The sequence below is a fragment of the Trichomonas vaginalis genome, chromosome VI, assembly GCF_026262505.1.
Source record: "Trichomonas vaginalis G3 chromosome VI, whole genome shotgun sequence".
Lineage (NCBI taxonomy): Eukaryota > Parabasalia > Trichomonadida > Trichomonadidae > Trichomonas > Trichomonas vaginalis.
In genome coordinates, this window is record NC_067208.1 from 17412443 (window position 1) to 17426961 (window position 14519).

Here is a 14519-nt window from a genome sequence, read left to right on the forward strand (position 1 = left end):
ATTTGCTCATTACATGAATGTTTTTTAGGCTTTGATTCTTTTATAAAATTTTAAAATCTCTTTATTTTTTTGAACTACACTTCTCATTTGTAATCTCTTATTTCATGAATTTAAAAAAATTCGATTGATATATTTCCTTTCATTAGGTGTAGATATCAATAAAAAAACTTTTAGACGGAATAATTGCTCTTCATAAAGCAGCAATTAATAATAGTAAAGAAACAGCTGAACTTCTTATTCCACATGGTATAATTATCAATGAAAAAAATTATAGAAAAGTAACTGCTCTTCATTATGCGGCACATTAAAATAGTAAAGAAACAGCCGAACTTATTATTTCAAATGGTGCAAATATCAATGAAAAAGATAATGATGAAAAAACCCCTCTTCATTATGCAATATGGAATAATAGTAAAGAAATAGTCGAACTTCTTATTTCACATGATGTAAATATCAATGAAAGAAATAAGGAAGGAGGGACCGCTCTTCATATTGCAGCACATTATAATGGGAAAGAAATAGCCGAACTTCTTGTTTCCCATGATGCAAATATCAATACATAAGATAAAGATGGAAAAACCACTCTTCATTATACAACATGGAATAATAAGGAAATAGCTGAAAATCTTATTTTACATGGTGCAAATATCAATGAAAAAGATTATGATGGAAAAACCACTCTTCATAAAGCCGCAGAAAATAATAGGAAAGAAATAGTCGAACTTCTTATTTCACATGGTGCAAATATCAATGAAAGAGATAATGATATAATCACAGCTCTTCATATAACAGCAAGTAATAATAGTAAAGAAACCCCCGAAATTCTTATTTCGTATGGTGTAAATATCAAAACAAAAGATAAAGATGGGAAAACTGCTCTTCATTATGCAAAATGTAATAATAATAAAGAAATAGCCAAACTTCTTATTTTACATGGTGCAAATAAATGTTCTAACATATAATTTCGGAATTTGATTTAACATCAGGCAAAGATAAAATACTTCTCATATAGTTATTGAAACTATATTAATGCAAATCTAATGAATAATTTCGAATGATAAATTGAATAACATAGATTAAACTTTATGTCTTAGTAGAGCGAAATAATAATTAAATGATTTTACTAACAAATAAAAATTAAAATTATAATAAAATTAGTGTTTGCACAATTGTTTGCATTTGGAACAAAGGAATCGACCACATTTATCACAAGTGTCGATTGATTTGTTCAAATCGCTTCCACAAACACAGCAATTGACACAATATGTCTTCTTGAGAGGGTATTCAACTGATAAATCAAGACTTTCAACGCTGAACCATCTTTTATCTGATGAAACAAACACAAGACGTGAACATTTGTCTTGTATAAAAACATTTTCAGCGCAAACAGGAAGATTGATGCTCGAAATGAGGCTCATGTCGCATGTACGGATGAATTTCAAACTATTATCTTCACTGCACAAAACAACAAAACGATCAACAAAAGAAGTAGGTAAATTAGAAGATTTGAAACATGTGATTCTTGTATTGTTTTCATTAGCAAATGTATATAATTTATCACTACTGATACTATATGAATCAACACTGTGATGATGAACAAAGAACATAATTCCTGAATTGTCATCAATTATAATTTTGTTTATCAATGAATCTGTTTCAATATTATGAAGAATTGTTCTTGTTCCGATGTCATAAACATCAACTTTGTTTTCATATGAAATGCACAAAATATAATGAACAGAACTAATACATAAACTTGTGATTTTTCCATCAATATAAAACTTATCAATCAATGCTGCATTTGTTGCTTGTTCTTTCTTATAAAAGATTCTATAAATAATAACAAGACCTTCTTTGATCGATGTGCAAAGATAAATTCCATCATTAGAATAACAATATTTTGAGTAATTATGATGAATAAGAGAATTAATGTTAATTGGCGATTTCATTTCTGGAAGAATAAATTGTTTTTCATCAAAGAATGACAAATTATTTTCATAAACAAGACAATATGATGCCTTATCTGATTGTGGATTGATTTGTTGAATAAACAAATCACGATTTGTCATCAAATTCCATGTGTAACTACTCTTTTGATTCGGATGAGTTTTGGTGAAAATTTGTTCAGGACATTGTCCGAAATTCAAAATACACATTTCATTTGCTTCTGTTTCAAGAGGATCATCACTTTGAACTCTATCTGCGTATGTCAAAGGATGGAACAAGTTCTTGCTTTCTATTGCAAGTTCACCACGGCTTTTCTCTCCGAAGATGAGATCGAACCAATTTCCAATTCCTTTTCCAACTTTTTCTTGTTCAAGAGAAAACATCATTTTCTGGGAGAAATCGTATTCAGATGATGACCATTTTGGAAGAACAACAAAGCTTGCATCTCTTTCTGTTGAAACAAATCTGAATGATGTTGATTTCAAGATTTCAGGACTGTTGTACAATTGTGGCGTGAGTTCTTTAACATCTGCGGGAGTTGAGAAACTTGCAGAACGCCATGAATCAGAAACAGAAGTGAAGATTCTGTTTGGATGGTCCCAACCACGGTTGAGATGAATTCCAAGCAAACAGAATGGATCTGCACGGAAATTAAAGAAGAGAACAACACCGAAATGCATATAATGGCTTCCATAATAGAAAGAATGATCAGAATCTTCGTAAGTATTATCATAACCTTTCTTTCTATCTGAAGGAAGTTGGCCCATTGGTAATCTTAAATCTCTTAACGAACTTTCACGAACATCTTCGTTATCGTAATCACTCAATACCCATGGGAAAACATAGTATTGTGTGTGATCAACAATTGTTCTTCCACTCAGAATATTGACAATGCAAATATAAGTAAATGTCGAGATATCTCCATTTACCCATTTGTTTGTTATGTCTTTGAGTGATGTATTACGAAGAAGACGTGAAGTATTGATAGGTGTCATAAAAGATGATACAAAAGGAGGAAGACTTTGGTCTGTTTGTTCAATAATTTGATCCAAAATCTGAATAAATTTGACGTTATTTGTAACATCAGTTATAACAACAAATTGTTGGCCACGAATGAAAGTTAATACAGCAGATGATTTCTTCTGAAGCCAATTATGAATCCTTATATCAATGAGCTCGTTCAAACAAAGTCTGAATGAGATATGACCGAAGAAAGTGAATGACTTTCCAAAATAGTTATTTAATATTATGTGTCCGTAATATCTCATTGAAAGGTTTTCACTTTCTGTCTGTTCGATGACTTCGAATCCTATTTCTTTGTTGTACCTAAATCCTTCAAGGAAAATGAATTCATTCTGTGTTATTAAGATAACTCCTTCGAGTGGATCAATTCCCCAAAGAATGTGGCAATTAAAAATGTTCTTGAATTCGTTTCCTTCGTTTAACAAATTCTCCAAAATCCATAAACGAAGATTCGTGTTTATCTCGAAATTCCAACAGAACATTTTATGTTTTTCATCGACAATCTCTGAGACAGGTGGATAAATTCTACAAGTGAAGTGATAAAGAGAAGTTTCTTCAAAGATATTCTCTTTGTACAATGTCTTGTATAAATCAGGAATGGAGCCACCTGGATAAGGAGGCATTTCGTATTCTAATGGAGATGGATCAAATCTTCGTGATGGAAGAAATGTGTCTCCTAAAAATGTCAAACATTTTCTGTCACTTTTATGCGGTTTAAATTTAGAAATTGACCAAGAAATTAATTCTTTCTTACGTAATGTCATGCAATAACTACATTCAAAGCTTTCAAGATACATGCGGCGTAGTAAATCAGTAACAGTATTTGCCATAGCAGTCATCTGACTGATGTTAGAAATGAATTCATTTCCTGTAATTCTTATTTTGTCAATTTTTTCATGTGTTGATGCTTTTGATTTTTGAAGACGTTCGTTCATCTGTTCAGATCTATGTTGGCATCCTTCATTAACAGATTGAATTGCTTTGGCAGATTGCAATGGATTGTCTGATTGATCATTAAACACTTTCTGCCATTTATCATTACTTTTATTAAGAAATTCAACAATTTTATCCATGTTATGAACCATTTTACATGTTTGCCATATGCATGCGCTAACATAAGGATATTCTTTGATGATATCACTGTTGAAGATCCATTCGCAATTCTCGTTAATCAAATCACCAAGAGTTGCTGTAATTCTTGGCAGAAAAGCCAAACAAAGAAGGAAATTAGTGTTAATAAGAGATTTATCTTCGAAACATTTCCTTATACTCAAATTAAGGACTTCTTCTGTATGTTCATTGAGCCAACCATCTAAAATTAAGTTGCAGACATGTGAGAAAATAGTTCTATCAAGTTGTTCTGTTTTAGTAAGAAGTAAATTAATGATTTTGCTGAGTAACATACTTGTATAAGATTTCGGACAACTTGAACATGGAGGAATAAGAATTGTTTGTGCATTATTTGATGTTACAACAATATTTTTAATAAATAATGCAACGCTTTCCATAACATTTTCATTAACTGTTTGGTTTTCATTGTCTATTTCTGCATCTTTGAAGAGTTCTGTGCAATAATGTAAATAATCATCAATATCAGAGAAAAGAGGACTAAAGAATTCATCAGTTTGTTTTGGAATAACCATAACAACGTTTGCACCTGGATTAAGTTCAATTTTAGAAGGAATTGACTTCTTAATTGTTACTTCAAGTTCTTTTTCAATCATGCTGTTGAATTTGACTTCTCCTGGTAATCCGCTTATTATAAATGAAGAAGCAGAGTTTTCTACAGAAGCAGGAAAACTCAAATTAGAGTTAACAACAGGAGTTTTTTTTGGCAATGATCCAACTTTGTTGCTAACACCTGGTAATTGAGGAATTGGCAAGTTAAGACCATTAAAAGAAGGAACAGTTGTTTTTGTAAGTTTCCTTGATGAAGATGAATATGTTGAATACGTTGAAGAAGGAACAGATAAAGGAGGAGAAGGAGGAGATGAGAAATTGATCCGTCCTTGGGAACCGGAGTTAACTTGATCTTCAATTGAAACATCAGAAACATCTGTAACATTATCACTTTCAGAAACATTTCCTGAAACTTTTTTATTTATGAAAGAATCATCATCAGCAATTTTAGGAATTCTTGGACTTGATGCCGGCATAAATTGTATTTTGCTGTCTTGGAAGAGGTTTTTAACTGTTGAACTCCTTCTTCTTCCTCCTATTCTTGGACCAGCATCTGAAACACGTCTCATCTTCTGCGATGGACGTGGTTTGAAGCCAAAGATTACTTCGCATCTCGTTGGATCAGGAGCAATGCTGTCATCATTATAAAGTGAATAACCAAGACACATTAAAATTGATGACCACATTGTAAATTCTTGGCCAAATTTCTTTTGTTTTGGTATAACAGTATTTGAGAATTCATCTAATATTGTTGTACCTATTTTAGCCCATTTGTTATCTTGTTTCGATATACTTGATCCATAAACAAGAGAACCAATTAATGACAAGAAAGGAAAAATCAAATTTATATCAAAATTCTGGAGATTTATGTTGTTATAATCACTACATGAACCATGAGTAACAATATGAATAATTGCAGACCATGTGTCTTCAAACATTATCTGTTGATTCAAACTAATCAATATATTCTTAAGGATGTTTGACATGTTGTCATCGAATTGTATATTATAAACAACTTTCATGACAACGTCGTGTGGTAAATTATACAACAAATGTGAACAACTAACAGTGTTTTCAAGGATATTAAACATAAGATTAGGATCTAATAAAGGAAAACATTGGCATTTGTAACAAGAAGCGAATAAAGATGTTGTTGAAATTTTGTGGACAGCTTTTAATTTTGAAACAATTTGAGTGATTTCTCTTGATTGTTCTGTTCCAATTAAAAGTAACCACAACAACACATTTAATGAATAATTAGGGAATTTTTCTTTCGATGACAAATCAAGTAATGTATCAAAAATAATTGATTTGTAACTGGAAGTCATCAATCTATCAATATCCAAGAAAAATGACTCAAAAGAAATCCAGTCAACAATAGGATTCGTAAATAAATCAATTAATGATTTGACAATGTCTGATGAGAATTCAAAGAAAGAAGCAATGACAGACATTCTTTCCGCAAACTTAAGATTGTCGAAATCTGTTTCTCCTCTTCTTTGATAATTAATTAAACCTTCTAAATAGTTCAAACCGTCTTTTTCGTCAATTTCCTTTTCAAAGAATTTTTGGAGGATGTAATGGAATCCGCCCAAAACATTTCTTATGTATTTAGGCAACGGATAGTTCGGAATGATCTGCGGAGATCCTGTTACACATTTAGGAAGTGAATAATTGGAATCAATATCCAAAAACTCGTTTGGAGAAATGTGTAATAATGATTTCAGTTTTTTCAAACAGTCATAACCGTTTTTCATGACATTATCCATTTCATCTGATTTCTGATCATACATTCTAATGATTGTAGTGATGAAATTGGTGCTTTTTCCACCAATTGTCGTATTCCCTTTCGCAACAACTTTCGTGTTTCCTTCTAATTTTCCATTGACGTAAATATTCAAATTATTGTCATCGGATTTCAAATAAATGAAATACCAGTTTTGCGAGTCTATCTTACTTATCAAGTTGTTGTCAAGCATAAGTCCTTTTTTGGATAAGGTTAACTTTACACCTTGAAAAGTGACAAACTCAGAAATTTTTGATTCAATTAATTTGAACCAAAAAGTTAAAATTGAAATGTTATCGTCATGTTTGATGGAAAACTTGGCTTCTTCGCCAGGAAACTGGAATAAGGGGAACTTGTTTTCTTCATGTGATGAACACGCTTTGAATAATAAAGAATTGTCCGCAATCTTTTTGGATAATTTAGGGCAAACGTAAGTTCCTGAGATTCGTGGTAAGTAGGGACTTTCTAGAGGGTTCTCGTATTCACCATATAGCTCAATAAGAAGGAGATCGTAGAGATCCGTAATATCATATCGTTCTGCTCTTTGAATAAGGGTTGGGAAGCAGACTTTCGGTTTGGATATTTCATCAGTAAGCATTTTACCAAATGAAAATCTTAAAAATTCCTCTGGAGATAAATTAAAATTATCTAATCTGTCAATATAGTCCGAAATCATGCGGTTATAGTCTCTTATAAATCTACCTTGTGATAATATGCTAACGTAGTTAACCAAAGTCTTAATATCCAATAATTTCATTTGATAAAGCTGAATTACGGTTCCAATTGTATTTAATCTGAGGTATTCCGCAAGTAGCGATGATGACTTTGATGATATCATAAGTACTTCTACGAAACAGCTTGAATCTTTTTGTATTTCGATATAATTCATAAGATAATCGATAATTTGTGGATAAACGGAAGCACCTTGCAGCAGTTGGGCCAAACAATATTTCGCTTCGGTCTTATTGTCAAGATCTGCAAAGATTGAAATAAATATTTTTAATATTTTGTTCTTTTCTTGTTGATTTGGGAGGGATTCATAAAATCTTTGTAAAAACAATACTAATTGCGGATATTTATTGAACAACTCCTTTGAGTCGGAATAATTGAGAGTTGTAACGAAAGGCGCGAAAAATGAGAGAGCAAAAGGTTGGAATTCTGTATCCATTTGTAAAAGTAAATGAAATAAATCCGTAAGATCGACATTTAAAGCTGTAGTCAAATTACAAAATCTAAGAATTCCCGGTACGATTGGAAGTATGTTATAATTTAGTGTATATCTTAAGTAAACGAGCATACCGATATATTTTTCGACAGCTTTTGTATTTGACAGATTCATGGAAAAAGCAATTGGACTGATAAGGTGGGATTTCAGAATGTCTTCAGAAGGCTTTCTGTCTTGTATGTATTGGTCGAGTGAAGTTAGTAAGGTATTGTAAGTGTCAGGATTGATTAAATTTTCATTTGTAAGAGCGTCAACTAAAAAACCGATAGCGGGTGGTAATTGTGATGGATCAGGATTCATGTTAATATAATCTGTTAGTATCGTGGCAACTGAGTCGGACACATCTTGTAATTTTACAATTGTGTGAATCATTTGTACGAATAAGCCAGATTCAATAGCAAGAGGATAAAGTTTCTTAGGATCTAGTTGTATAAGATATAATATAAGTTGTGAAAATTGCTTGGATTCGTCTAATAATAAAGAATCAAAAGATTGAGAAACAATTTGGAAAATTTTGGAAGCACTAGAAACATCTAGAGCTAGATTGTATTTATGAATGTTTGCGAATATAATTTTTAGCGCCGTTTCGCTCAATAATGTCTTTTTTTTCATCATTTTTTGGAATATTGCAAACATAAGTCCATCATTTTCGATAAAATTGTTTGCAAGAGCGGGAATACTAAGCAATTGAGTTAATGAAGGTGTTAATAAATTGAGATTATCACTATCAGATTGGCAAAATTGAACGGCAGTAACATAAATGGACGCAAATAATCTTTCTACGCCGAGGATACTTGCAAAATTCATGAATTTCGTAAGAAAATCAATAATGGTTTTAAATTCAGGTTGTTGTTGTGAAAACATGTCAATATTTTGCAGTATTGATTGTAGATATCGCTGCGATGCAGTTTGAACGCTTGTTTTATCGATATCTTTTGTAATATTATTGAAAATTTCTGTGAAGAAAGGAATCACTTGAATTGTAATTGCAAGTGTTTTGGAATATTCCTTTCCACCGCATTCATTTAACATTACAACAATCATTTCTGCCATTGATTCAACTAATTCATTTTTCACACTCATAATTAGTCACTTTTAAAATATTGAAGGAAAATTTATCGATCCAACTTCAATTTTATTTTATTGATCTGAAATCACTATATTAGTGAATTGTAAGATAAGCAATCATACTTTTTTTGAAAACGATATTCTGACAAAATGTAAAAATAAATCACAATGTGCATGCTATATTCTTGCAGTTTTTTCAACTGACATTTTTCGGATTTCAATATAACCTCAAAGAATAAATTATTGAAAATCGGGAATCAATAGCGACTATTAATAAAAATAATTTCCTGCTAGAATTGATAATGCATCTGCTACTGGGATATATATAGAATTATTGCAAAGCGAATGAAAAATTATTGAAAAAAGAAAGTTATAAAAGCGTCTCTACATTGATGAAACTAATAGATTTAAGCAATATAAACGAATTTCTTCTTTTGCGGGTCATAAGATTATAACAGGTCTGAATTCTGAATTATTTGTATGGTTTCGTAAAGTTTTATAGTTGATTATGAATTAGATAGTGGTATATATTCTAATTACCTCAATTATGTTATGTTATTTACCATCCATCATTTTTCGAATCAAAAAAGTTTCACAAATTGTGAAGAATTTAAGAGATTTTAAGGGTTTCGTTTTGCGAAAAAACGTACAATACGCAATTTCGCTAAAAAAACATTTAGCTAGCAATTTCGACATTTGACTCCACTCAAGACGTCACTTTTTTAATTTTGCGGTATCATATTTTTGGAAAATCTTTATGAATATTATATAAAAAGTCTCTTTAATATCTATATTTCATATTTTTATCGATTTTTAAAGTTTTTGCGAAAAGTATTCAATTATTTTTGCTATTTGGTCGGGTAAATGTCAGATTTGCGACATTTTCTGATATGATATTCAGATTCTACGTTGATAATAATGCTTATAGAACCCTCTTGCTATTGTGTCAAAATTGCGAAACCGATAGCAAAAATATCTCGCAATATCAAAATTGAGATATTGAGTGAATTATGCATTATAGAGATTAAAAATCTGATTTGTGAAAACATCTCATCAGTTTCTAGCTAATTCAAAAATCTTTACTATCTTATTCGATTAAAATGAAAAGGGAATAGTTTCATTATGCTTTAAATGACAGCCTTATAATATAATCATAGTTTTCGCTCAATATGCAGCTTTTTTTTTCGAAATCTATGGTCAATGTCCTAAATACTGATTGCTTTGCATTCATATCTCTTACATTTTCTGTACCCACATCACTATTCATTGCTATTCCTATCTTTTTCATTTTTGTTTGTTTCTCATAATTTCTCAAAAAACACGATAACTTGATATTTGTAAATATCATACTTTATAACGTAAATAAGAACTTGACCTATTAAGAAAAGCAGTAATGAAAAGAAAATCTGAAATTCATAAAAATTACAAGTTTCTGATGACAATTAGCTTAATTAAACCAGGTACAAGATTATATAATTGTATTTTCTATCCAATTATCCATATAATATCTTATCCAGAAAAAATAACTTGATCTGTTCCATATTAAGTTCTGTCAAAATGTAAGCTATTCAATTCTATCGTCGGGGGAAGTATCACAAATCTATCAATTTTTTTGTAAAAGTATACAAAAACATATGGTGTTCAATTAGTTTATAATAATATAAATATTAAGATTATCCAAAATAAGAAAAACTAGGTTTTGAGAACACTTTTGAGATGATAATCAAAATATTTTGATTGAAAAATAATATATTATTTATCAGATATAGAATGGATTTTTTCAAATTTAAAAATTCTGAAAAATAAACAGTTTTGTAAAGTAAAAAAAATGAACGAAAACTCGAGACCTCGTATTCCAAATGAATGGGTAAGATATATGTATGAAAAACTTGAAAGTGGTGAGTTAACTTACGCAACAGTTTTGAAAAAAGTTCCATATTCTTATCAAAATGTTACAATTTTCAAACAAATTTCAAGAAATACTCTCAAAAAAGCATTCAAAGAAATCGGTGGTACACCAAAAATTAAAAGTGCTCCTCCACAAGAGGAATTAACTCCAGAATTAATTTTGAAGGTTCAGAATTCTTATGAAAATTACAAATGTGGGGTTCAAAAAATTGTATTGGACTCTCAATATGAATCCAAAACAATTTTAAATCAGTTACAATGCAGTTATTAAGGCAGCAAAATTTCTGGGAATTTACAAAGAAAAAGATAAAAGTAATCCAAAAGCATATTATGTGGATTATGAAGCAATTCTTCCAAATACAATCTGGCATGTGGATATTCATTTTTTGAAAGAACCAGAAACTTTACCGGTTTATGGAATAATTGATGACAAAAGTCGTTATTTGTTAGCATTGAAATTGCTTCGTAACAAAAGTTCAACAGAAACTTCAAAAGTGGCAATTGCAACAGTTCAAAAATATGGAGCACCTTTCTGTTTCTGGTCAGATAACGGTAAAGAAAATGAGGGAGAGTTCACAAAATTTTTGAGTACTTATGACATTCAAATCAGAAAATCAGCTCCATACATGCCACGTCAAAATGGCAAAATTGAACGCCTCTGACCATCACTGGACAAAAATACTCCAAAGTCTTCAGAATTTGAGAGCATCAATCAGGAATTAGAAGAATTCAGGCAAAAATACAATGACATGCCACATGGCGCTCATCCAAAAATTGGAGTTCGACCATACACTCCAAGAGAGGTTTACAACAAATTTAAGAAATGGACCAAGGATGATAAACCGCTCTGGAAAAAATGTGTTAATAAGCAGTGGGAAGTTGAAGAGATTCCAAACTATTGAAATATTCTATATTTTTTCAAAAATTCTCATTCAAATTTGAATTTGGTTTTCAAAATTATGAATAAACATTATTTTTATTAAACTTGATTTTTAGCTCTAAAGAATCAAAAGAATTTAGCGAGAAAGAATATGCAGCTCACATAGGGGTAGATAAAGATATATCTCGAAAAAAATTGAATTTATTGTAAAGAATGAAGAAGTTCATTTTAAGATTGAGTTGATTTTCAACCAAAACGAGAGAGCATGCAGGCAAATGAAATTCGAAAAGTGAAAGGAATGACATATGCAAAAGAAAAGATTCAAATAACGCAAGCGAAATATAGATCAGTTAAAATCACAATAAAATTTCGATCTTTTCTACAGGGAACTAAAGGCTATGAGGCACTGATATAAGGTCAGTGCCTCATAGCCTTTAGTTCCCTACTAAAAGTGAGAAAACTTGTTCGCAATGCGAAATGATTGCGAACAAGTTTTCTCACTTCAGCGAGGGAATTGTTCCTTATGATGCATACATTATAAATATATACATCATAAGGAACAATTCCCTCTAGATAGCTGGGAAACTTTCTCTAAATAACTTATCATTTGGAGAAAGTTTCCCAGCTATCTACTGGGAACTAAAGGCTATGAGGCACTAATATATAATCAGTGCCTCATAGCCTTTAGTTTGTTATTAAAAACGAGAAAACTTGTTCGAAATGATAAACAATTTCGAACAAGTTTTCTCGTTTAAGGAGGGAATTGTTCCTTATGATGCATACATTATAAATATATACATCATAAGGAACAATTCCCTCTAGATAGCTAGGAAACCCTAAATTAACTATTAATCTTTGAGATATTTTTTATTGAGGTTAATACGTTTTTCTAAATAATTAAAATGTAAAATTTTGATTATGAACTCATCTCTAATATTTTGGCTCTTTAATATATTTGAATCATGATCTTTGAGAAGAGTTCTCAAAAGTATTCACAAAAGCTATTTTTCCTTGAAATTTAAAAATCCTGTTTATCATATATTACCGAATTCAATTCCCTACATATTTCAAAATATTCTATGAACATTTCAATTTTTGAAAAAATCATATTTTTTCCAAATATATTTATTATCATATTTCTAATAATATTTCCTAAAGAGTCACTTTTTACTTCCTCGACGATTATTTCCCTCTCAAAAAATTCAACAGCTTACATTTTGACAGAACTTAATATGTAACACTCTTTCTATCTAATATTTCTCTATTCCTTAATTTTCTTATGAAATTTGTTATTTTTTATTTAATTTTTAAAATTTTCAATTTTTTTGGATAATTTTATTCATTTTTATGATAATTTATTCTATTCTCATTATATAATAATATTGTTCATTTTTATTTTTTTAATTTTTCAATGCATACGATAATTTTTAATTCAATTTTTAAACGAATGTTTTGATGGGATGAGCTTACTGAGCATAGGCTCATCCCATCAAAACATTCCCTTAAAAACTCTGGCCTTCATCGAGGCCAGAGTTTACAATTCATCAGCTCAGAGCCAAGTTCCTCGACGGTCGTCCTCATTAGGCCCGATCCGAGAACTTGGCTCTTCATTAAAATCACAAGCTCTGGCCATTGCTAAGGCCAGAGCTTCGCAAACCATCCTCGGGGCCGGTTTCCTCAAAGACCGCCCTGATTCGGGGCGGCCGGAGAGGAAACCAGCCCAGAGAGAGTTCCCATACGAAGCTCTGGCCCAAGCAAAGGCCAGAGCCTGCAAATACAATCCTCAGGGCCGAGTTTTGCGATGATCGTCGATCATGTCGACGGTCTCATATGAGATTAACAAAATCCGAACATGATATTAACTGTTTAGGTGAAGCTTATTTCAAACGTCATGATAGGATAAAAATAAAATCAAGTTTTGAATTTAAAGATGATTCAGCATTTTCTGCTGGAGGAAATGCAGATGACGAAAAATATCTTAATTGTAATAGAATATTTATTGGATTTAAGTCAAGTAATCAAATTTTTAGACAATTAGAAGTTGAGACAGATAGAGGAGATACAGGATATTTGCAAATGGAAATGGTTAAAGAAGGTTTTGCATATGCTACATATAAACCAAAATCGGAAAGGAAGACAAAGAAATTTGTCCATAGTTTATACAATAATGTTCAGAAAATGGACAATTCAGTATGTAGGGTATATTTCAATCCAAATGATGGTCAATGGTTGAAAGATGCTAAGGATGAAAGGTATTTAGAATTTGATTTGATCATTCCATTAAATGACTTATTAGCATTCCAGGCTTTTGATGATTACCCAAAGAGTTTTGGTGATATAATACTTAAGTTAGTATCTAGTAATTGGGTACCAAGGGTCTACGCCCCTTAGTACTCAAATTACTAGAATTTACAAAAACCGTTTGACACGTAAAATATTTTCGACATTTACAAAACTAAAAAAATAATTTTAAAAAAAATAAACTTAAAAATAAACTTTAAAATTTTTGACACTTTACAAAATAAAAAAAATGATTTTTAAAAATAAACTTAAAAATTAACGTTAAAATTTTTGACACTTCACAAAATAAAAAAAATAATTTTTAAAAAATAAACTTAAAAATTAACGTTAAATTTTTTTATTTATTTTTTTATCATAGATTTTAACACCCAGAGTAAAAAAATAATTTTTAAAAAATAAACTTAAAAATTAACGTTAAAATTTTTTTATTTATTTTTTTTATCATAGATTTTAACACTCAGAGTAAAAAAATAATTTTTTAAAAATAAATTAACTCAAAATTTTTTTAATTTCTGTATATACTAAATTTTTCATAAATGATAAAATTAATTTTAGGGTATATCTAACCCGATATCTAACCCGATTTCTCACCTTGTGAATTTTTCATAAATTTTCTTATAAAGTTGCAATAGTTGAATTCATTAACTGAGCCTCAAGGAAGAAAACATCCTTTCTGTCTTCGGGTAATACAACGGGGCATT

At 30.4% G+C, this 14519-nt stretch overlaps 3 protein-coding genes across 3 annotated transcripts, besides 5 other annotated features; 2 read left to right on the forward strand and 1 right to left on the reverse strand.

Annotated features, from left to right (window-relative positions):
- Positions 1-1093: 1093 nt before the first annotated feature.
- TVAGG3_0882470 (platelet formation protein family) lies at positions 1094-8744 on the reverse strand (the record flags this gene model as incomplete). The annotated part of the gene is made up of 1 exon (XM_001300779.1): positions 1155-8744. One exon carries the CDS (start codon positions 8742-8744, stop codon positions 1155-1157), a length of 7590 nt encoding a protein of 2529 aa, XP_001300780.1.
- Positions 8745-10262: 1518 nt separating this feature from the next.
- Positions 10263-10303: a mobile genetic element.
- A 254-nt stretch (positions 10304-10557) lies between these two features.
- On the forward strand, positions 10558-10908 carry TVAGG3_0882500 (transposase-related family; the record flags this gene model as incomplete). The annotated part of the gene is made up of 1 exon (XM_001300778.1): positions 10558-10908. The coding sequence occupies one exon, from the start codon at positions 10558-10560 to the stop codon at positions 10906-10908; it is 351 nt and encodes a 116-aa protein (XP_001300779.1).
- Positions 10558-11462: a mobile genetic element.
- Positions 11463-11911: 449 nt separating this feature from the next.
- Positions 11912-12352: a mobile genetic element.
- A 364-nt stretch (positions 12353-12716) lies between these two features.
- Positions 12717-12757: a mobile genetic element.
- A 590-nt stretch (positions 12758-13347) lies between these two features.
- On the forward strand, positions 13348-13908 carry TVAGG3_0882530 (uncharacterized protein; the record flags this gene model as incomplete). The annotated part of the gene is made up of 1 exon (XM_051250479.1): positions 13348-13908. One exon carries the CDS (start codon positions 13348-13350, stop codon positions 13906-13908), a length of 561 nt encoding a protein of 186 aa, XP_051085954.1.
- Positions 13909-14436: 528 nt separating this feature from the next.
- Positions 14437-14519: part of a mobile genetic element that runs on past the window's edge.